The following is a 22407-nucleotide window of genomic DNA, read 5'->3' as shown; positions in this document are numbered from 1 at the left end:
TTATACATGCCTCATTCTCTCAACAACCCAGAAATTCCTTTCAGTATCGTGTGAAAGACCCGGGGTACCTACGCGTTGGGAAGACAGGAACAGTTTACTGCATCGATAAAGAGAGAAGTTTTGGAAGAATATCTGGACAAACGACGACAGTGTTGTTTGACCGTCGCGTATGCGAAACGTCTATCGGCTCAACATCCCCACCCCAATGCTGCGAAATATCTGGGTTGCCTTGAAAATGGGCTCTGGTTGATTATTCTTGGACTCAATGCGAGGAGGAACATGGTGAATTCTACTAGGTCCGGGGGACTGTCTCTGAACAACCCAGGTGGCGAGGGTAGGTACCTACCTACCTAGGTATATACTATCGGGAACATTGGGACAGCGATAATTAATACCAGCCTTGCCCTGAGGGCTTTTCGACCGAAATCCTAAAATGGGCTAGTCCGTGACCACCATGAGCCGGGGCCGTCTTTACCTACTAGTATTATTACATTCCCTTGGCAACCCTGTCGGTCACACTGCAGGTGGTAGACTTGGAACGGCCTCGAGGACGAGCTCTTGCATACCTACCTACATAGACACGTCACTTTTCAAGAGGCAACGAGGCGAGAGAGCAAGGAGAAAGGGAAAACAAAAGAGTTCATCAAAGGAGAGCGCAGGAAGTGAAACAAATCAACAACAACAACAACAACAACAGCCATTGTTTTTATACGACGATAATACCACTTTTTTAATATCGACCGGACCATTGGGTTAGAGAAGGGGGTGGATTTGAACCATGGCCCAGCAAGAGCACCAGCAGCACCAGCAGCCTCACGCCTCGTACTCGCACTTTCCGGACATGGCCACCAAGCCGGCGGCGTACGCGCAGGTCGTGGCGTCGCTCGAGGCCCTGCTCGAGGCCCAGCGCAACTGGGTGTGCAATCTGGCCAACGCGGCCTCGCTGCTCTGGCACATGTACCACGCCCTGCCACCGGCGGTGTCCCGGGAGGCCGCGGGCGTCAATTGGGCGGGATTCTACGTCCTCGATCCAGCGGCGCCGACGAGACAGCTGATCCTCGGCCCCTTCATGGGCAAGGTCGCATGCCAGACCATCACCTTGGGGAAAGGCGTATGCGGGACCGCGGCGACGGGCGACGATGGGACGGGAAAGAGCCTTGTGGTGAAAGACGTCGAGGCCTTTCCCGGCCATATTGCCTGCGACGGCGAGACCAAGAGCGAGATTGTCGTCCCGATCCGAAGTGCTGGGAAGGTGAGTTTTCCTCTCTCTGACCCCATCCATTTTACCGTTTGCCTTCGCCCCCTTGGTCTCGTGTCTTCCCATCCTCCTGTCTCTTTCTCTGGTGACGCTACGGTCAGTTGACATCGGCCCAGGTCGTCGGCGTAATCGACATTGACTGCACGCAGCTCAACGGCTTCGATGATCAAGACCGAGAGGGCCTCGAGAAAGTAGCGGCACTGTTGGCATCATCCTGCGACTGGTGACCCTGTGGATATCTAAAAGTCCATCTCCAAAGGAAGAGCTGATCAAGGCAAATGAATTGTACGTCTTCGGAAGGCTCATTTGCTCTATCCGCTTGTTCATCCTTTTCTGCCCTACTGAAGTTTCGTTTGTGGGTATCTTAGCGTCGACTAAAAGTACTATTTCTATTTCCCTTCCATTGCTCTGAGCAAACGGCATATGCTCATTCTGAATTTCCTCACAATCCTTTCTCCCACATCAGCAAAGGCACATCTCGAAGCAGATTCCTGCGCTGCATTCATATCTCCGCCATCGAGTCGTTCATAAATCGTCCGGCGCGAGCGTTTCCTCTCTAGAATCATTCTTGCTAGGAGAATCCCTCAACATCATGGCGTCCCCTTTCACGATTGCATGGACATATTCGCCCCCTCCATAAAATTTGAACCCGCTCTCGAACTCTTGATAATCCTCGAGACCTGCTCCTCGAGTTCGTCCCAATCATCCGTCGAGACCTTGGTCATGTGCGTATTGAAGTATTTCTGGATTTCCATCAACATCTCCCAGTCGCGTCGACTGCTGACGAATGTCACAGCCACACCCACACGTCCAAATCGACCGGTTCGACCGATACGATGAAGATATGTTTGAGGATCTGCAACGTATCGACCACCTCCGACAAATCTGTCCGGGACATCGTAGTTGACAACCATCGACACGGACTGGACGTCGATACCACGAGCGAGGACGTTGGTTGTGATAAGAACCTTCGCATGACCCATGCGGAATGCATCTATGATGACATCGCGCTGCGCCCCTTCGATGCCTCCGGTTAATGACACTACCTTGTGGCCTTCGGCAGTCATTCGTCGTTCAATGTTGTGTGCAGTTTCTCGAGTCTAGGTCTTGCGTTAGCCGGCTGAGACAAATTGCATCGAATTCATCGGCTTACCTTGACAAAGATGATGGATGAGCCAATCGTCATGAGACCGTAGAATCTGACCAAGACTTCGTACTTGGCTTCATCACTGTCGCAGTCCAGGTAGATCTGTTTGATACCCTCGACCGTCAAATCCTTGTGCTGAAGAGTTAACTGATTGGCACCTGGAGCAAAGGTTTCGGCATATAGGACGACGTTGTCTGGGAAAGTGGCGGAGAACAAGACGACTTGAAGGTTTTTGGGTAGCATCCTAGAAGCTGGTCAATCGATCGGGCACGCAAAAGCTGAATAATGACACTACTCACGACTTGACACGAATGCACTGATCACCGAGACCTTGTTGATCGAGCATATTGTCAGCCTCATCGAGAACCAGCACTTTGATTGATTTGACATCCATGGATCGCTTGCGAATCATGTCCTGGACCGTGCCAGGGGTTCCGACGATCACTGACGCTTCGATTTTTCGCGAGCGGCTTGCAGCATCTTGAGGAATGGCAGCGGCCACAATCAGACCATCCACGAAAGACCCCATGACTTTGACCACACCCTCGATCTGACGAGCAAGCTCTCTGCTGGGAGCCAAAACCAGTGCCTGTGGAGTCTTGCGCATCTGTTCGTTGCTAAGATCGAGACGGTGTAGAATGTTCAACACGAAAGCCGCGGTCTTGCCAGTCCCAGATTGAGATTGACCGATCAAATTTTGAGGAGGGTTCATAAGGAGGAGGGGAAGAGTCTTCTCTTGGACTTTTGACGGTTTTCGGAAGTTCATGCTCACAACGCCTTTGAGGATATTTTCGTTGCTGATGAGGTCAGTCGAGCAGAGAGACACCTTGAAGAGGGCGACTTACAGCCCTAGTTGCTCAAAGGAAGTGGCCGAGAAGAGGGGGTTGTTAGGATCTGCCTGCATGTCCGCCAATTTGACCTCCACCTCGAAATCAGGCTCTTCCAGCTGCGATCCCCCGAACGGTTCTGTAGCTCCATCGACTTGTCCGTTATCCTGTGGTGCTGGCTCCGGCTCTTTCGCTTCCACATTTGCAATTGGTGGTGGATTCTCGGTTGCGGGAGAGGCTACTTCATCTGCCCATGAGGTAGACTCTGGTTTGGAGATGCGGTCTTCTAAAGAGCCGCTTCCTGATGGTGCTCCAGACATGGTGGCAAGGTGAGGAGGACGCGCGATCTCCTAATGATGTGAGTGCTTCGGTGTATCAATGGCTGCTTCAGACTGGAAAAGGCGAGGTCGACAGAGGGTGAAGGTGAAGAAGTCAGGTTGAAGTGAACAAAGAAGTCGCTGGCTAAAAATGCAAGCGGAGATACCGCTGCATGTATCCGGTGTCTGCAAGATTGCACCGCCAAGGTAAGAAATTATGAATAAAGGTCAGGCAGCTGGGAAGAATGTTATGATTCTTCAAAAGATTCAGGCTGCGGTGGTGGAATGGAAAATTGGTGACCAAGGGACCAGATCCCACTAAAACTGTGGCGCGTTTGGACAAGCGTTGTGGCGCACGCGTGGTGGCAGGTGGTCGGTGGCAGGCGCGGGGTTGAGCCTGGGTGCCTGGGGTCAGTTAGTGCCTGTACCTACGTTTGGGTTGCCATGGGTGCGTTGTACCTGGAGCCAGGGACTTTTGGGGGGCAGTCACCCGCACTCGTTGCCGCTCAATGTCACGCCAAACAACCCGTGCCACCAGTGCCACCAGTGCCTCAGGCCGTTGGTGATTGATCGACTGCCCCTCGCCAATCGCTGGGCGTGAGCTGTCACGGCTGTCCATGAGACGAGTACGCAAACATCCCCAGCTGCGCCGCAGTCGGCACTAAGATCAAAAGAAATCGGAGAACCACAAACCCTCTTCATCTACGCTTGATTGACGATATGGAATGATGCTGTTGCCGTCTGGATTGCCTGCTCGTCTGCGATCACAATGGCTCAGGTTGCGACAGTCAACTTCGGCAATGAGCTCAAGGTCTGGCCCCTGTGCTCCTTTGGTTGGACATTACGCTGATGTTGATCTAGGACGGCTACAAGCCGGTCGACAATTGGGTCAACCTGGGCATTACATGGCTCACCGAAATCCAAGAATTCTACCAAGAACGTTCCGCTATAGAGAAGGAATACAGCCAGAAGTTGACCGCTCTGGCAAAGAAATACTATGACAAGAAATCGAGAAAGTCCAGCAACCTGAGCGTCGGCGACAACCCCGCCCTGACTCCGGGTTCTTTAGAATCCGCCTCTCTCACAACATGGACGACTCATTTGTCTACGCTTGAGGCACGAGCGAATGAACATGCGAAATTCTCCAAAGATCTCATAAGTCAAGTCGCAACCCCGCTGGAGTATACCGCTACGAAACTTGAGGAGTTGAGAAAGAGCCATGCAGAATATAATGCCAAACTTGTCAAAGAGAGAGATTCATCTTATGGCGATCTAAAAAAGTTGAAACAGAGATACGATGCTGTGTGTCAAGAGGTCGAGAACCGAAGAAAAAAGGCTGAATCGTCCATGGACAAAAGCAAGGCACAAAGCACGTACAACCAACAATTGATGGAAATGAACAATGTCAAGAACACGTACCTGATTGGCATCAGTGTCGCGAATAAGATGAAGGAATGCTACTACCACGAATACGTCCCGGAACTGCTCGATTCCTTGCAGGACCTGAACGAGACTCGTGTCTCGAAACTGAACTCGATATGGCTAGTCGCCGCGGCCCTCGAGACCAATACGCTCAAGAGAAGCACCGAGCTCATGACCCGTCTCTCAAACGAGATTCCCCGAAACAACCCAAGCCTCGACAGCAATATGTTTGTGCGGCACAATGCTGTGCAATGGCAGGAGCCTCCTGACATGGTCTTTGAACCGTCTCCAGTGTGGTTGGATCAGGATCACATGATGACCGATGAAGCCTCCAAAGTTTTCCTGCGCAACATCCTGCTGAAGAGCAAGCCGCTCATCAACCAACTCAAGGCAGAATCGGCTCAAAAAAGGCGAGAGCTGGAAAATGTTAAACAGGCGCGGCGAGAACGCAAGGACAAGCGGGACGAAGTAGATTCAGTGCGGTCGCAATTCGCCTTGCAGGAGGAGCTGCATGCCGTTGAGCGAAAACGACTGACGGCAGAAGTGGAGACGTCGATAATCACCTCAGTCGCGGGCGATCTTAGCATGTATGGCAAGAGCCACAACTTCAAATCCGAGACCTTCAAAATCCCTACCAATTGTGATCTATGTGGTGATCGCATCTGGGGCCTGAGTGCCAAAGGCTTCATATGTACTGATTGCGGCTTTACTTGTCACAGCAAGTGCCAGATGAAAGTGCCTGCGGACTGTCCTGGAGAACAGACGAAGGAAGAGAAGAAGAAGTTGAAAGCGGAACGACAAGCGGCAGCCCTGATGGCAGTGGAAGCCCCGCCGCCTGCCTCGAACGGTGCTACGTCTCCTCCTCCCTTGGTGAGACACGATACGATGAGCAGTCTGTCATCTGGCTACGCGGCTAGTGCCACCAGGTCGTTGTCTGGCGGTGTTCCGAGGCTGTCAGCAATGGACGATTCAGCCACCACCTCTCCACTAACGACTATCACTTCCAACTCCGGATCCACGACGGTCACTGCGGCGAGACGAAACAGGGTTGTTGCGCCACCTCCAGCAGCATATGTCAGCGCGCCTGGCCCTGACTTGGCTGCCAACGGGAGCGGTCAACCCAGAGGTAAGATGCTGTACCCCTATGAAGCCAGAGACGAGGGCGAAATATCTCTTCCAGAGGGCGCGGAAGTGAAGATAGTGGAACCTGACGGTACGTAAACTGCATGTAACTGTACTCTTCCATACTGAACAGCAGCAGACGGTGGCTGGACCAAAGTCCACGCTGGCTTGGGCAAAGAAGGCCTGGTGCCCACAGCTTACCTGGAAGAACTGCCCACTGCGGCGAGTACGCCCGCGCAAGAGCGCCCACCATCATTATATTCCAACTCGAGTGCCTCCCTGGCATCGTCCAACCTGGCTGGCGGGAGCAAAAAGAAGCAAGGTCCAGCAGTGGCGCCCAAACGAGGAGCGAAGAAGGTCAAATATGTCGAAGCTCTCTATCCTTACACTGCGCAGAGTGACGCCGAGTTCGACATGGCGGAGGGGGAGAAATTTATCCTGATCAGTATGGGCACCGGAGATGGGTGGGCGGATGTGGAGAAGAATGGCGAGACCAGAAGTGTTCCCGCCAACTATATCCAGGAGGTCTAGGGGATCGCTGGGAAATGCGAGATTCTGGGATTAGAAGACGTCTTTACGGCTCGTTAGGATGAAGGATCACGACAATGCAGCCTTATCCAAGTCGACTCGTGTCGTGTTGGTTGTGTTGGGCCTATTTGATAGCGGGCGCACAAAAGATGCTCTCTGATATAGAAATCACGCGGCATACCTCTTTATCTTTTCTTCTCTTCTCTGACTCCCTCTTCTTGCTCATTTCCCTGGCCGTGAGTCCATCCCGCTGTGCCTGGTCTGTCCGTGAATGTCTCGGGTCTCGATGCGTCCAGGCCGCCTCGCCCCCATCCAGCCTCGCTATTTGTGGCCCGTGATTGGCGTATTCAAGGCTGGTCAAAACCTTCGCTCAGCTCTACGCCAACGTCTTCCTTGGGATTTCCATCAGAAGATGCTGCCATCTCGTATTCAAGAGGCTCGCTACGGCAAAGTTCGCCAGCGCAAGGCATACACCAGGGCAATTTGCTCTCTCTAACTTTGACCATATCCCAATGCCAAGAGGACCAAGATTGCCCATTTAGCGACATGCTCAATCACGTTGAGCTTGGGCACTGTTTGTCGCGGGCACCGGCGACCTTTTGCTTTCGAGGCGCAGACCCGACACAGTGGTCGAGTGATCTTTTGATCTTTTGCTAGCATGTCCTTTTTCCGGACTCAAGTGCTCTTGCTCTTTTGGGCTTTTTGAACGGACCATGGCTTTTCTATGAGGGCAGCCCAGTGCCGCCTGTCGCCCATCCGCCCATAATAAGTACTCTGTACCTCTCTCTGTCTCCCCCGAGATCACCTGTTTTGTGGAAGTTGGTTGTCAGGTTCTGTTCTGAGTTCTGTTTGCGTCTTCGGATTCTGCACATAGACAGCAAGTTGATACTTGGACCGCTATGACCGGAATCACCGCTTCAGTCACTGCCAGTCAGCGGGCGACGGCGAAAGCTATCCCCGTCAGTCCCATCACTTCAGCTCCCATCCTAACCCACCAGCGCGACTTGATCAAAAGGTCCGATACGGACACAGTCGAGGATAACACGTGTGGATGGGTCAATGGTGATCTCAGTAAGTGGATGCATTACATCAATGTTGACCGCCTACTGCAATGCCTCAGCTCTATTACGTGGCCGCTCGTCGTCGAGAATTCGGACAGTACACTCCTAATCACTCTCCCGCGTTTGCTTGTCTAGACACCCCTCTGGTCTGCGACTACCAAGCCTGCCTTTGGTCTCCTGAACTCCATGCCGTCGGCTGTTGTGCGGACGCAGCAACGACAGATTGCGCCTGGGTGACCTCCTGTGTGCCTTATTCCATGGTGAATAATGGCTGTGATATGGCCTGTCAAGGGAACTATCTCAATACTGTTTGGTAAGTGCCATGATCCCGGCTTGCTCCTGTACTACTGGGAAACGTCACGAACATCTTCCACGGTGATTAGTTGCTGACTTGGACTGTGTGCACAGTGATGAAGACTATTCCCTTTGCGCGACGGCGACTTTCGGTGGTCCAGCGGGCTACACGTATCTCAGCTGCACAGATACCATCGGCACAACGGACACGGTAAGGGCTCCCGTCTCATCAAAAGACGATTTCGTGTTGAAGGAGGCCCTTGACGATATCTATCTGAGCTAACGACAGATTTACAGATGATGCTCACGTACTATGGCGGAAACGCGACGATTGAGAATCTACCCAGATACTTCTCCAGTTACTGGTACGGAAGCACTGCTACCCCAACTTCGGACTCGACCTCGACCTCGACCTCGACCTCGACCTCGACCTCCTCCCCGGGCAACGATGGCGCAGGCGTTGATGATACCGTATCTTGGATCTCCGCACACAAGGCAATACTCATCGGGGCCATTGCCGGCTTCTGCGGATTAGTCCTCCTTCTATTCATCGGTTGCTGTGTCCTGCGCAGCAAAAGATCCACCAAACGAGGACGGTACGCACCGGCAAGTCAGCAGATGCCCCCGCAGGAGGGATATGGGATGCACTACCAGGGAGCAGCGGGATATCAGAGACCTCCTTCGTATCAACCAGATTATGGATATCGGCAAGAATATGGTCAGGTGTACGTCGTCCCGAATAAGTGAAGGAGGACCGTTGAGAGTTGGTTCCACCTTAGGCTGTCGGAGGTCAAGATTTCGGCCTGGATGGCCTCGAGACCTCGCCACAGTGGAAGGAGTGTTGTGTGGCGCAGCCTGCGCCTCTGCTTGGATCGTTGACAGTTCTTTTGCAGTCAATATTATCCTGAGCTGGTGGCAAGGGCAAGGGAAAGATAGTGCTGCGGTTGGTTCATTTGCCCTTCTATTCACTTGTCGATTCATCGATTCCTTTCGATATGCGCGCCGCTTCTTTGGACCTCCTCTCAACGCTGAAAAAAATTCCTGCTTTCTACACTCTCACACCCTTGCCTTGTCTTCTACCCGCCTCGCCGGAGGGATGTGCTGAGGTCGGTACGAGCTGTCTTTCAGGGAGTTCGCTCGCTTCAATTCTAGCGTGACCTGCTTACATTTCCCCGTCCGACAGACAGACGCCCACATCACACAGGCCTCCCTAAATGAACGCCGCTCTAACGAGAAACCGCTCTTGCACACCGTGTGAGTGACAACGGACCCAAACCACAGCGACCGCCCGGCCTCATCCCAAACCTTGAGGTTTACGCTCAACGGGTGACTCCGCCGTGACTTGGGTGCACGCCAACGCCAAAGCTGACCGGACGGACGTACAACAGGCTCACCAATCCCGAGGATGACATTCGCCGGGGTAGTGGTGGTTGCGGTGACAGATCCTGTCAATCGTTCGTGAGTGCTGGACTTCTTGGAGAGGGCACAGGAGAAGAGGTGAAGACCAGGTTTTCCCAAAGCACGTCAAGTTAGACGATACCAACCTTTTTGCTTGCCCCCCAAGTTGTTCGACGAACAAGAGCGCAGAGCGCGCGACGCGCAGTTTTGAGGCCGACTTTGACCAGGCCGGGCGACGTGAGACCTGCGAAGGCACCGGTTTTAGGGGGCGCGGGCCTGCGTGTGGAATTGACTTTTCGAAAAGACTACTTCTAATCATTTGGAGATCCGGCTCTCCTTCACGCGCTCGAGCAAGAGATCGATCCCCTCCACCATCCAAAGACTGCGAAAGGCTGTTTTCTTGTTCTGCACCACACCGAGCCACTGTCGATTGGATGGGGCTTTTGAGCAGGCGAGCAGGCTCTGGGGGCCAACACCTCACGGCTCAAATGCTCTGCGCAGGCACATCCTGAATCTGGAGGGGGCTTCGCTGGCTACGTTCCTCGAGAGGACGTCGAGCATACCAGGACAAGAGACGAGGTATGAGAAGCGAGGAAAGGGGGCTCTGGACTGGGTTGGAGAAAGGAGGGAAGGATCGTTTGGGGTCTGGATTTTGAACAACGGTTTTCCTTTCGGGGTGGATTCTATCAAAACTCGTACAGACGGAACCGAACGCTGACGTCCCAAAAAGTACCCTGACGCAAGGGGCTAGGTTTCGGTGCTCTTATATCTAGTAGAGCTCAACCAGGACCCTCACGCCTTTTGTATCCCTGCTCGGCAAGGGGATGAACCTGTCCTCCCGCATGTCGATGTCCTTGTCAAAAGTCGTCTCAAACAGCTCCAAACAGCCCATGTCACCATCAAACTTCACCTCCGTGCTGCCGTAGACGCGGAACAGCTTTGCCACCATGAGGTAGAGCTCTGCGTACGCGAGGTTGATGCCCAGACACTGCATCTTGCCCTTGGAGAAGCTGACGAGGTACTTGTCCAGCCGCGGGTTCTCGATCCACCGTTCGGGCCGGTATTCGTGGGGCGCGGGGAAAATGTTCGGGTTCCGATGGACCATGTAACTGGTCATCGAGCACGGTGTGCCGGGCGGGATCGTCCAGGTTCTCGCGCCGTCGTCGAACACGAGGGCCTCGTCCTGCGCGATCCGTTCGAGTCGCGTGCAGATCCCGTAGCTCAGTCGCAGCCCTTCTTGGATAACGCCCGTCAGGTAAGGCAGGCGTTCGAGTTCGGGCAGTGGTGTGGGCTTTGTTGGATCGGGTATTGCTTCGTAGAGCTCTTCTTTCAGCTTCTGCAGGACCGTCGGGTTGGACAGTAGATAGAACATGATCACTGGCAGGGTCCAGCCCGTGGTCACCGCCCCCGCGCTCACAACCGTGGCTCCTTCGTCTGCGAGGCGGGAAGTGCGCTTTTCGGCGGCGGGGAGAGAGCTGTCGAGTATTTCGTGGAAGATCGTTGGGTGCGAGACCGTCTTGTGGGCGGTGTCGATACCGTTGCGAATGTTTTCGATTTGGTTTTTGATGCCCTACCCAAGGCGGAGCAAAATCCTTGTCAGTTGATGGAAAAGTGGTGGCTCAACAGCCAGACAAACACCGAGGGGGAAATAAACAAGCAAGGAACATGGCATTCCACCACTCACCCGCTTGAACTGGAAATAACGGACGGCTGCACTCAGTCAGTTGGGATGTATTACTACCAATGGGGTCGTTGATTCCTCAGGTTCAAGGAAGCCAACCTTACCATTTGGGTCGAGTTGTTCAGCCATCCAATCCGGAATATTCAGGACCAACCAAAAGAGCCAGTACATTTGCTTTGCAATTTGGCCGAGTGAGCTTGTGGAAGAGGCCGCTTTCAACATCCAGGGGTCAAAGTCCTCAGCTTCGAGGTGATGTTCGCTTCGAGCAAAGGCGTACTCGGTAATGACATCTGACCTGGATCAGTGCCAGCCTCGTCTGCGAGCAGGAAATAAGGAGGGGGACCAAGGCCCGAGACCTACCGTACGCATACGCGGCAAAGGCAACTTCCAAGTTCAAGGGTTTCCTTACGTCTTCTTTTCTCATGTTGCCAAACTCTCTGAATCTCGCCATCAAGAGATCCGCCTTCTCCTCGATGACGCTTTGCAGTTTCCGAACGCCTGCAGGTCTCCGTCAGTCTATACCCATACCGACAAAGGCTGAACTCCAAGGTCGTTTGGAAAGAGGAACTCACTTTGCATGCTGAAGTAGGGACTCAGGGCTGCTCGTCTTGCCTTGTGCAGGTCGTGCGGGTTCGTGCTTGCCCCAGCACCAGGCATGCCAAAGCCCTGGGTGTAGCGTTCCCAACGATCCCGTCGCCGGGTGGGGCCCGCATAAATCTCTTCGTAGAATTGAGGAGGATAGAAGTGTAGTTCTCGCGGGTTGATCCGGACGACTGGGCCATATTGCTTGTGGAGGTCAAGGATGCGGAAAGTGTACTGCCCGCCTAGAATAACGTCGTAGTAGAACTCGTACCTAGGAAGGATGTCATGACAAGACCCTTGGGGGATTGGTCTCTGTGAAATAGACAGATTGGAAATGTAAAGCGACAGCTCTCTTACCAGTAGGTCACCGCCGCGATCTTGGGACCCGGAAAGTGAGCGATAGGGCTGAAATAGAGGCGATAGACGACAAGCCCGACATTATAGCAAATCCACAAAGCTGAGCAAGCAAGCGGAAGGAAGAGCGACGATTTCGTCCCGAACCATATGGCTTCGAAAACACCCATCTTTGTACTCGTGGACCAGGAGTCGTAGAAAGTGGAGAGAAGGGAGCGGTCCATAGAGTATCTCTGTCACATTAATATCCTAGGGCAGAGTACGTACCTCGCTTTGTTGCTGACCTGACAGTAATGGGTCGATTGAGGCCAACCACTCACTCCCATGGTGGAGAATGTGTTGGAGATCCGTAGGATGTTGTTGGCCCGCAGTTGACCGTCCTGTGCAACGTGTCTCCAATAGCAATTGGTCCAAGAACTCGTTGAAATGGATATGCATTTGTAATGCAAGATATCAAACGTAAGCCAATGATTGTGATCCGTCAAACAAAGAATAGGAGGCTGGTTGTGCACATGCATTCGTAGAACGAAAGAACGGAAAGGATCAGCTTTCTGGTATTGTCAAGGGCTTGACATTCTCACAAGCGAACGAATGGAGCAAGTGCCTATGAATCCTTTTCCTGCATGTGTTTGACGGTGTTGATCACTAGGTAAGTCGCAAGTCCCTTCTCCGAGGTGATTTCGACCACAGATGAGAATGCCGCAGCCCACTTCTGTCCTTGCTCTATGGTGTCGTAGGGAGTGAAGCTCACAGAGGCCGCGGTAGGACCTATATCGAAGTCAAGGATCAAGGCCAGTCGCACTTACCAATGCAGGCAAAGAGAAACAAGGTCGAATAGGTCCGCAGACGTGCATGGAGGGGTCCGATATGTGCCTTGATCCGCTCGGCTGCGAGCCAGCGCATCATGATGTCTGCAGTCCCGCGAGTCCCAGATCAGGATAGCAAATTCTCAACGTCTCCCGTGTGTATATATATAATTTGGGCAGAAGTGCCGCCCAGGCCCAAGGCGAAGCAATCTTGCAGTGTCGGGGAGGTCAACGTCACAAGCTCCATAGCAATGCTCCCACATTCACATGATCGGAGGCTGCTTCACAGTGGAAATACTGGAGAACTTTCGGAGGTAAGGAGATAAATCATCGATGCTAAAACGACAGCTGTGGTACCTACAAGTGTTTGTGTGTGCCGTTATGAAGACTGAGCTGCTGGGGGCAGTCTGATGGCAGGAGAAAGCTGAAACTGCATCTACCCAGCTGTTTCGGGTGATTTCGGCGCCTTTGCTGGGGAAGAAATAGACGCTTTTCGTAACTACACAAGGTACCTAGGTACATATGTAGTTGTGATAGCCTACTAATAGGGGTTTGCGAAAGGCTAACGGGTTTAGTGCTCAAGAGCACCGCTAATGAGTCTGAGGACGAGCAGCTCCCGGTCTTAACAGGTTCTCATGGACAAGCAGGCACATCAGAACATCTCTCACAACCAGACTTATAGAATGTTTTGGGACTATCTCAGAGCTCGTCTTATTCTACACCGCTAAACGCTGATTTTATACAAAGCCACTGGATAAGTCGAGCGGTAATCTTGTGCTCGATTCGTCCTTCCGGCGGATGGACACGATGGCTCATTCCATTACCACTCGACTACTTTTCTTGTTAGACACGCACGGCACAGACTTTGACTGTGCAAATAGCTCTTGCCAGCGTGTAGATGTTAGCCTTCTCTGTGGCGACCTCATGGGGGGTTCAAAGCTGGAAGGATTCCGTACAACACTGGAAATGCTCAAACGCATCAACGCGCCACTCAAGTCAGTCATTGAGGAAACCGCGTCCGACCACGAATCCACTGCGTTGGCTATATCCACGAGGAATTGGGGGCAAAACTGGCCACATGGAAAGACAGCGGTATCAGCAAACCGTCCGATCTTACCGCCGTCGATAACGAGAACTCGCTGGTCATTGAAAAGTCGGCCGGACTCAGAGCAAGCGCGTTGGACTCCGCCGAGCTGGCACAGGCAAAACGATCAAAGTTGGAAATGCTGAGTTGCAAGCGAATGATGTTTCGTGATGAACTCGTTCCCGTCACAAATCGATCCCCAAAAGGTGCAAGCATGGCTTACCAAAGTCGGATTGGTAAAGACGGCCACGCTGGAAGGTGAAGGAGGAGAGGTTTGTGCCTGTGAGGAAGTGCTTTTGGCGCCCTCCAGAGCGAGGGCCCGAGCGGCTGGAGATACGATAGAGCCTTGTGCCCTTGGGTATCTTGCCCAGCGCTGGCCAAATTGGCTCCAGGACAGGAAGTGGCACATGCCCCACGCATCCATATATTGGGAACCACATGAAGCCGACTCATCCACGCGTGTCTGCTCTGGCGTCTGCTCTGGCGACATTTTGCGAGGCTGTGTATGGTATCTCTATTTGCTTGGTGGTGCTGTCACTCGTCGACTTTCGGGGGCCGTATGCAATAATAGAGCCACAATATTGGGGAACTGATTGAACCAGGCAGGCAAGCACTGCCATCGTGTTTTCACTCGACCAGCTCACCTTTGTGGACGCCACCTGCACTTCACCCTCCCACTTACCTGAAAACAGTGGCAGGGAATTGCCAGAGGTGCATTCGGGACCGATCTCCCTGTCTTGCCGTGTCGTCGAAGGGGTCGATAAATCCCGCAGACTGTCAGGTAGGGTGGATGACCTTTTCAGAGGCGGGATGCATTTTGACCGAAATAGCCATGACTCTGAACATCGCCCTATTCTCACTTTCGCCTTGGAATAGCGTTGACTCCACTGGAGCCTCTAGTGCCTGTTTGGATGTACCCGTCAGGGTCCTGCTCCCAACTCAAGGGCCCTGTCCTCAACTCTAAGGTCCCTGGGATAGATCGCCCTCAGGGTTCGTCCCGCGTGGAAATCGCTAAGTCACGATGTGAAGAGATCAGCATTCGCCATGGCAGTTAAAGCTCCAGAAAAGCAGGTTCGTGGACAGTGTATTGGATCGCATTCTGCATGGATGTGGCAGACGCCGATTTTGTTCAAAAGGCTTCCTGCCTCGGCGCGGGAAGTTCTTGCTTCAGTTACTGGCACGCCAAAGACTGTCAGTTCGGAGTCGGACTTCTGCGTCAGGAGACGCTTGGGGCACATCAAGTCTCTCTTTGAGACGGGAAAGACGGTATCCGAAGAGGACGTGGCAGGAGAGAGCTGTGATCCTTGAGCACCTGGACACACATTGGCATGCACGGGGGCTTCAGACAAGGCTCATTGGCATCTTCCAAAGGGTCGTGGAGAGACATGGAGAGCGCCAGGTTGTTTGCACATTTGCTGTATGGTCCAGGGATGGAGACGACACTGGCTGACACTGACACTTCGACACGACACAGTGGAAATTTCGGCGATGGTTGAACAGCTTCCAGCTTCCAGCTGCCAGTGCGAACATGTCAAACTTCGGATATGACCCGATGGATCATCCGGTGGCTTGCTGTTCTAGGGATGGACCACTCCATGCTTTCAGGCTTCAGCAAGTCTTTCCTAGCTCGTAAGCTATGCATGGCACCACCCGCCGGCCTTGTTGTAGTAGTAGTAGTAGTAGTAGTAGTAGTAGTAGTAGTAGTAGTAGTAGCCCGTCGTCTCCATGGCCAAGAGAGTCCAAGGGCAAACCCCTCGCATGACCGACGACACCACCACCTGTCAACCACTTTTCTCTTGTTCTGGTCCATGGCCATCTGTCTCCAGAGCCGTAACGAGGGTACAACTTACATGGATGTATGCGTGCCTTGTAACCTGTCCAGGAGCTGAACTTGGATGGGATGGGCTGGGGAGGCTACCTATCTTACACAGGTTGGTATCGATGTGAATGGTGTACGTGGCAGGAGTCGTAAGGCTGGCGCGGGCCGCAAACTGCGCCTTATCCGTCCTCGCCGTCTCCTTCGCTCTCTTTTTCTCTTTTTTCTCTCCCTCCTTGACTTCACTCAGCCCCCCGTCACAACTCAATTGTTCTTCGTTTGCTTCCCCGGGCTACTAGTGAGCAGATGCGGCTTCCCCTTGCTGCCCCCCTATGTTGCTATTCCATCTCATTGGACCAGCCTGACCTGCGTACCTACGAATAGGGGATTTTTCACTCCAAGTGAGCTGCCAAAATGCACGCCTCTTTCATACCCATGACCTTCCTCCCTCCAATTGCCTGCTATTCGCCGCTACAGTTGTCAAGCTACCGGATCATGTCTCGAAAATATCCTGCCTGCTCCTCAAGGGTGACGGCGCGGCGCCCCAATGAGCCCTTTGACTCAGCCCTCCGTATGCAGAACAATGAAGGGCCGACATGAAGTTGAGATCCAGTCACCAAACGATTTGCAGTATCTGTGCACACAGCCTGCCAGATGGGCTCCCTGGCATAATCCTGTCTACCGCTAAAGCCTTCCGGACCCATCTCCCGGCTTCGGTGGCTCTTGTTTGAGCATGCGTCTCTGAACCCACGTTTCCCGTGGCCGACCTCTTGCTTTTACCAGCCGGACTGTGCACTCTTTTCCCAGCACTTTGAGGAGAAAAAGCAAGATGCTTATAAGATTATACCCCAAAAACACAAGACAAGGCCAACCCCACTATTTTCCCAGATTTTGGTGCCGATCTCCCTTGCGGAAGGAGGTGAACCGTACGATCTGAGCAGAGGTAGACCCCTCCTCCATGGCGCCATCTCTGGCATGATCAACAGGGTACGAGGTAGTCGACCCCTCGTCTCTGCATCTTGTGGCAGCTGTCGCGTGTCTCAGGGTCGGACGCCATCAGGCCCTTGTTAGATGCATGCAAAGGTGGGAAGCTACCTCTCCATCCTGGACGCCTGGGATCTATCTTGCTACATGCACCTCCCTGCCTTCCATTGAAACTTACACCGCCGACTGATCCAATCATGGCACACCCTGAACTTGGAGGTTGAATGAATGTTTGCAATCGGTGGGCTGTGATTTCCCTTACTTAGAGGGCCGAATGTCCATCCCTCAGTCTCTCCTTTTTCTCTTTCTCTTTTCTCAGATAGATTCGTGCAATTTCCCCCATACGTGATCTCCGTCCGAGCCCCGAAAACTTTCAATCCTATCATCACCGCAAGGACCAACAGAGAGAATGGCGGGCAAATCAAAGAAGTTCACCGTCGGCGTGTTTGGCGACCCGGGGGCGGGCAAGACAACACTCATCCATCAGGTAAGCCTGCGCCTTGGTTGGTGGGGATCCAGTTCGGGTTCGAGGCGATCATCACACTGACGTGTTGTTCGTTGTGGCATCGCAGTATCTCTTCGGGCAATATCTCGAAGAGCACAAAAACATGGTGCACTACGGCAAATGGGTCAAAGTCGAGTCGGAGCTGATCGAACTCGACATCATCGAAACGGGCAACGACCCCGTGGACTATCCCGAGTTCGATGCCATGATCTTTGTCTTCAGCACCTCGTCCTCGGCGACCTTCCACTCGGTGATGCGGTACCAGAACAGCCGCCGGCGCCTGGTGGCCCTGGTCGGCACCATGACCGACTATCACGGGCAGACGGTGGCGTACGACACCGGGCTCGATCTGGCCAAGAACATGGGCGCCGGGTACTTCCACTTTTCCCCGCATCATGGCTGGGGGGTGCAGACGCCGTTTGAGTTCTTGCTTCGCCGCTTCGTCGTGCAGCAGCCCAAGCAGGTCGAGATCATCCAGGTGCCCTCGATCAACGTATACCAGTGGGTGCGAGCCAAGTGGTACGTCCACCGCATCAAGAAGCCCAGGAGCAAGGTCTGGTACGACGACTAGACTAGGACGGGAGACATGGATTGGGCAAGGGAACCATTTTTGACTCGAGAGTCAACAGGCGTCTCCTCGCACTGTCACTGAAACGCGAATGATGTATCACTACGACCATGGCACAAAAGCCACACCCTTCCCGACGATGGCAGGGACGAGATGAGATGACACTTGAACAGCAAAAGCAACGAAACAACTAAAAACATTCAGAAAAGCACCAAACACGATCGAGGCATCACGGCTGAAGGTTGCAGCTTGCTACTGCTCTTCCTCCTTTTTCCCACCTTCCTTTTCCTCTCTGGCTAGGGAAGGGGGTGGCTAAGCCTCTTGTATGACTGTTACGACATTGACGACGCCCACATTCTCACACAACCGGCTCAATGAACATGGGCTCACAGGAGACACGGGCAGGAACATCAACATGGACATCACACCACCGACCAGCCACAACACCTCCAGCGAGGCTTTCACTTGGCTTGGTCATGATTTCGGGTTATTTCTTCATAGTCTGGGAGCGCCAGGAGCTTTCGGCGCTTTTCTTACCCTTTTTCCTTTCAGTCTCTCTTTTTCTCCTTTCCTTTCCTGTCATATCGCCTAGTGTTAGGAATGATGGAACAGGTTGGATGACGACGGAAGAGACACGGGGAGTAGGACTTGACATGGCAGGATAGGCACGGAATACCCATTGTAAACGCTCTCTCGTACAAGGACCCAAAATTTCATAGTTTTCTCCATGTACTATTACAACTGCAGTATCCGTGTCAGTATTCCATGTAGCTTAGCTGACCAAAGCCAAATGAAATCAAGACCATCTGCGTTACAAACACTCGATATACCCACTGCGATTGTGTCTCTTGGTGCCGAGCAACCTTTGAAGTGTAAATAGCAGTCTGACACAAAGAGTGCTCAATAGCGGACGAGGCGAGGCGACCACTTCAAAGGGGGCGTTTGAGTCGATCGCGAGGGGGAAGATACCTTCAAATATCCTTCTCCTTCAAGTGCCTAGGTAGGTTAGGTACCTCGTACATGACAAACTCGTATCTTGCGTCCTCGGTACCTTGGTAATTCGACCCTCTGGAAACTTGAAAGTCCGTCGCCAGCCAGCCAGCCCCCCGAGGCTACACCGCCACCTACCTACCTAGGTACCTATCTACCTACAAAATCCAACTCAGCATAAGAATCAAGGCTATCCCCCTCCCCCCCACCCTCCCCGGCAGTTCTATCCCCAGCTGGACCCTGCGGACCTGCAAAACCTGGAAGGAAGGAAGGAAGGAAGGCCTTTTCGTGCTGGGAAATTGTTGAGTGTCGATTAGGTACCTACCTAGGTATCTGTCGACCCGCCTAGGTAGGTAAAATTGGTGTACAAGTACACAACACCCCGTCTCCGGCATACATACGAGGTACATCCCCATGAAACCTCCTCCCCTTGCGTCGCCTATTAACCCGAACGCGATAGGGCGTTGGAGAGAAGGGAAAGGTACTCAGTAAATGGCGAGGGTCTCCAGAAACGGTGACTGTCTCAATATTTCGTTTCCGTGTCCATCCATGTGTGCTTTTTGCTACGTATACTTATTATAGCGGAGAATGAAAGCGGCCTTCAACAACGAAAAGACCCATCTGGTAGTGTCTTCTTCTCCAGGCTGGAAAGCAAAGTCCCTACATAGGTCGGTCATTATCGTGGGGAGAGACAAACAGCAAATTAAAAAACAAAACAAAAAACAAAAGCTTTCCAAATCACTGTCCTGACCTTAGTCTCCGGCATGAGACAGCTTGCTCTCTTAAACACAGCCTCCATCCTACCGGTCTCAAGACACCAGTTCCTGGCCTCCCCCAACCGTTCTCAACCCGTCACATTTCAATTTGCATATCCTGCCTCCGAGGGCCTTCAGTTCGTGTCCATGTCCATGTCCATGTCATTGTTTGCTCGCTGCTTGATCCAGTCCATCATCTCCTCAAGCAAAGCCGTGCCCACGATGCCCTGCATCAACAACCCGGTGTGGCCGTAGGGGAAGACGCTCAGGGTGGGTCCACAGTTCGCGGCCTCCAAGCGCGTCACAAAGTCGATGCTTTCGCGACACAGGATGTCGCCGGCCATGGCCACGACCTTTGTCGGGAAGGCCCGTGTCGATTCGATGGTCCGCTGGTCGGCGTAAAGCGGACTGGCCCGCCAGTTGTCCCTGGACCGGTCCCCAGGCCCCTGGAAGCAGCGGTTCTGGAAGAATCGCATGGCCTCGGGAGTCAGCCAGGGGGCGTCCCAGTTTTCGCGCCACCGTTCCTCGCACTCCCATGTGTTGTCTAAGCTGGGAGCGACGAGGAGCAGCCCCGCAGGAGGGTGTCCTTGCGCCGACCACGCCAACGCTGTGGCAGCGGCCAGGTTCCCACCCCTGGTTGGTGCATCAATCAGCAAAAGAAGTCGACTTCAAAAAAGTCCGAGGGGGCAAATCAGGCTCACGATGATACGCCGGCAAGAACCACGTCTTTTCTTCCCACTCTGTTTCGAACCGAGTTCGCTATCTCCAAAGCGTCGTCATGCGGAATAGGAAACTGCTGGCGCCGATAAGCACCACTGAAAATCCGACATCCACAGTCAATAGAGATGTCAGCGCATGAATGCCTGATGGAGGGGGAACAAACTCACGAGCCGAAATATGGCTGAGAATGTTATTGTCTCCTGATATGTCCCCCAGCATCCATCCTCCTCCCGCGAACCACACAATTACCGGCATATCCCGTCGCTCGTTTCTCAGAGGTACAAATTGCCTCACCAGTACTTCTCGGGAGACACGGTAGTCGTAGGTATCTGCATCGAAATTGAATAAGAGGCCTGTTTTGGTGTCGTATGGCGACATGGGGGTTATGCGGTTCCTCCACACACGAGGCGGATACCACTGTTCCACGTCTTCGTGGAAACGCCTGTATGGGCCACAGAATTGCCCTGAGATGTTTGGCGCCAAGGGAGTCAAGGGGACCATTAGATACTTGGCCATAGTCCAATCCACCCTGACAGCCGAGTAATTCAGGTTGTGCTGCGCCTCTCCGGCACAGCCAGAGAAGATGATGACCCAGTGGATGAGGTGGTACTCGAGGTCCTGGACCGTAAATGGAGCATCGAACTGCCGAGAAAGCCATCGGGACATTGCTTCCACTGGCAAGGCCCGAGGCTTCAGAAAATCCCTGGTGACGGTTCCTGAGATTGCACCCACGTAGACAATGGCCGCGTTCATCAGCCAATTGAAACGATAAGTCCATGTCATGCTATCGCGGTTCTCATACTCGGGATTCTCAAGAAGTCGGCGAAGGTGAGAAGTTTGCTGCGAAACGTCATCCCAGCGCAGGTTTCGGCCGATGAAGTGTGTAGTTATGAACGTATGGATCCGGTTTACGTCCCAAGGAGTGGTCATTCCGGCAGCCGGCCAGTGCGACAAGTCGAAGACATTGCCGTCGGCGAAGATCCACATCAGTAGAATGACGAGGATGCACTGGCTCAGGTCTCTGGATTGTGCATCAGTCTCCATGGTGCCCTAGAGAGATCAGTGGGACGATCGAATAGGATACCGTCTCCTGTGAGAGAGGCATTGAAGGAGATCCATCACGCACTTTTGACGGTCCAGACGAAGTGGTTTCATCCACAGTCTGGAACGAGACAGACAGTTAGAAGAGCAGGAACGCGCTTTGATATTGTAAAGGAGACTGGAGATGGAAGGAGGCAAGTGGGCAGGTTGGGGGTTAGATAGGGAGGCAAGTAGGCGGTGATTGATGGACAGGATTGAGAGAGGGTTCAAGAATTGGAGGCTGGCAGTGGGAGAAGTATCCGACAGCCCAAGTGAGTGAGTGAGTGAGTAGAAGTAGTAGCAGCTGGGGCCCCTGGTCCTTTGATCGTTTGTTGTCTTTGGGGACCGACGACGCTGCTGCATCTGCTCTTGATCTCGTATGCTTTCACACACGCACACACTTACACACTTAGACACACGCACACACACACACCCCACCCCGGTATCCTTTCTGCCAGGAGTCGGAATGCTGCATTCATTGCACAGCCTTGACATCACCACTTGTCCAGGATGGCCGACTTCTCCTCACCGGGCTGCAATGAAGACCACAATAGGCACAGACAAGCCCCATCTCTCAACAAGGATCTTAACTCTTTCCCTTTCCACGCAGGGACGAGATCCTGCTTTTCTTTTTGTGGCCCCTCTCAAGGGCCATCCCGCGCTTGTTAGCGTATGTGACATGTTCGAAAACTCTGAAAGCAAACAAGCACACAGCGTGCTCCTTGCTCTGGCTGGCGTAATGATGATAGGTGTGGGGTCGTGGAATCCGAGATGTAAAACAATCACATTCTCAGTCACATGGGATCTGGCCCATTTCAGCGTCGAACGTGGGAAGTCCGTGCGCCTCACTTGTTGCGAAGGTCCAGGGCCAGGATGATCTGGGCGCCCATGTCGCCCACATGGGGTTCATTCAGCTCGTCTGGGGGCTTTTGTCATGGGATGAACTTGAATCGAGGTTGGCTCACGCATGTTGCGGATGGCAGGCTGGAGGGGAGTACGAGGTAGGTTACACCAGGGGATCAAATTTAGCGAGCCGCGTGTGCGGCGAGGCGGGTTGCAATGGGCGAGATCAACAGTCGATCAGACCCGACAGCCTCATTCCCATAGT

At 53.2% G+C, this 22407-nt stretch overlaps 8 protein-coding genes across 8 annotated transcripts; 4 read left to right on the top strand and 4 right to left on the bottom strand.

Annotated features, from left to right (window-relative positions):
* Positions 1-778: 778 nt before the first annotated feature.
* On the top strand, positions 779-1485 carry Z520_12183 (uncharacterized protein; the record flags this gene model as incomplete). The annotated part of the gene is made up of 2 exons (XM_016782670.1): positions 779-1252; positions 1375-1485. 2 exons carry the CDS (start codon positions 779-781, stop codon positions 1483-1485), a joined length of 585 nt encoding a protein of 194 aa, XP_016626222.1.
* Positions 1486-1863: 378 nt separating this feature from the next.
* Positions 1864-3552, bottom strand: Z520_12182 (uncharacterized protein; the record flags this gene model as incomplete). Its single annotated transcript, XM_016782669.1, has 4 exons — positions 1864-2358; positions 2412-2649; positions 2705-3202; positions 3251-3552. The coding sequence occupies 4 exons, from the start codon at positions 3550-3552 to the stop codon at positions 1864-1866; spliced, it is 1533 nt and encodes a 510-aa protein (XP_016626221.1).
* Positions 3553-4318: 766 nt separating this feature from the next.
* Positions 4319-6624, top strand: Z520_12181 (uncharacterized protein; the record flags this gene model as incomplete). The annotated part of the gene is made up of 3 exons (XM_016782668.1): positions 4319-4360; positions 4411-6184; positions 6233-6624. The coding sequence occupies 3 exons, from the start codon at positions 4319-4321 to the stop codon at positions 6622-6624; spliced, it is 2208 nt and encodes a 735-aa protein (XP_016626220.1).
* Positions 6625-7520: 896 nt separating this feature from the next.
* On the top strand, positions 7521-8723 carry Z520_12180 (uncharacterized protein; the record flags this gene model as incomplete). Its single annotated transcript, XM_016782667.1, has 4 exons — positions 7521-7692; positions 7818-7995; positions 8091-8187; positions 8274-8723. The coding sequence occupies 4 exons, from the start codon at positions 7521-7523 to the stop codon at positions 8721-8723; spliced, it is 897 nt and encodes a 298-aa protein (XP_016626219.1).
* Positions 8724-10143: 1420 nt separating this feature from the next.
* On the bottom strand, positions 10144-12161 carry Z520_12179 (uncharacterized protein; the record flags this gene model as incomplete). Its single annotated transcript, XM_016782666.1, has 5 exons — positions 10144-10944; positions 11155-11350; positions 11421-11553; positions 11628-11908; positions 11995-12161. The coding sequence occupies 5 exons, from the start codon at positions 12159-12161 to the stop codon at positions 10144-10146; spliced, it is 1578 nt and encodes a 525-aa protein (XP_016626218.1).
* Positions 12162-12595: 434 nt separating this feature from the next.
* Z520_12178 (uncharacterized protein) lies at positions 12596-12897 on the bottom strand (the record flags this gene model as incomplete). Its single annotated transcript, XM_016782665.1, has 2 exons — positions 12596-12759; positions 12798-12897. 2 exons carry the CDS (start codon positions 12895-12897, stop codon positions 12596-12598), a joined length of 264 nt encoding a protein of 87 aa, XP_016626217.1.
* A 4193-nt stretch (positions 12898-17090) lies between these two features.
* Z520_12177 (uncharacterized protein) lies at positions 17091-17757 on the top strand (the record flags this gene model as incomplete). The annotated part of the gene is made up of 2 exons (XM_016782664.1): positions 17091-17168; positions 17254-17757. The coding sequence occupies 2 exons, from the start codon at positions 17091-17093 to the stop codon at positions 17755-17757; spliced, it is 582 nt and encodes a 193-aa protein (XP_016626216.1).
* A 1876-nt stretch (positions 17758-19633) lies between these two features.
* Z520_12176 (uncharacterized protein) lies at positions 19634-21263 on the bottom strand (the record flags this gene model as incomplete). Its single annotated transcript, XM_016782663.1, has 3 exons — positions 19634-20132; positions 20201-20314; positions 20383-21263. 3 exons carry the CDS (start codon positions 21261-21263, stop codon positions 19634-19636), a joined length of 1494 nt encoding a protein of 497 aa, XP_016626215.1.
* Between the last annotated feature and the right edge of the window lie 1144 nt (positions 21264-22407).

Source organism: Fonsecaea multimorphosa, assembly GCF_000836435.1.
Source record: "Fonsecaea multimorphosa CBS 102226 unplaced genomic scaffold supercont1.49, whole genome shotgun sequence".
Taxonomy (NCBI): domain Eukaryota; kingdom Fungi; phylum Ascomycota; class Eurotiomycetes; order Chaetothyriales; family Herpotrichiellaceae; genus Fonsecaea; species Fonsecaea multimorphosa.
Note: the sequence above shows the minus strand (reverse complement) of the source record. Positions and strands in the feature narration are given on the sequence as shown.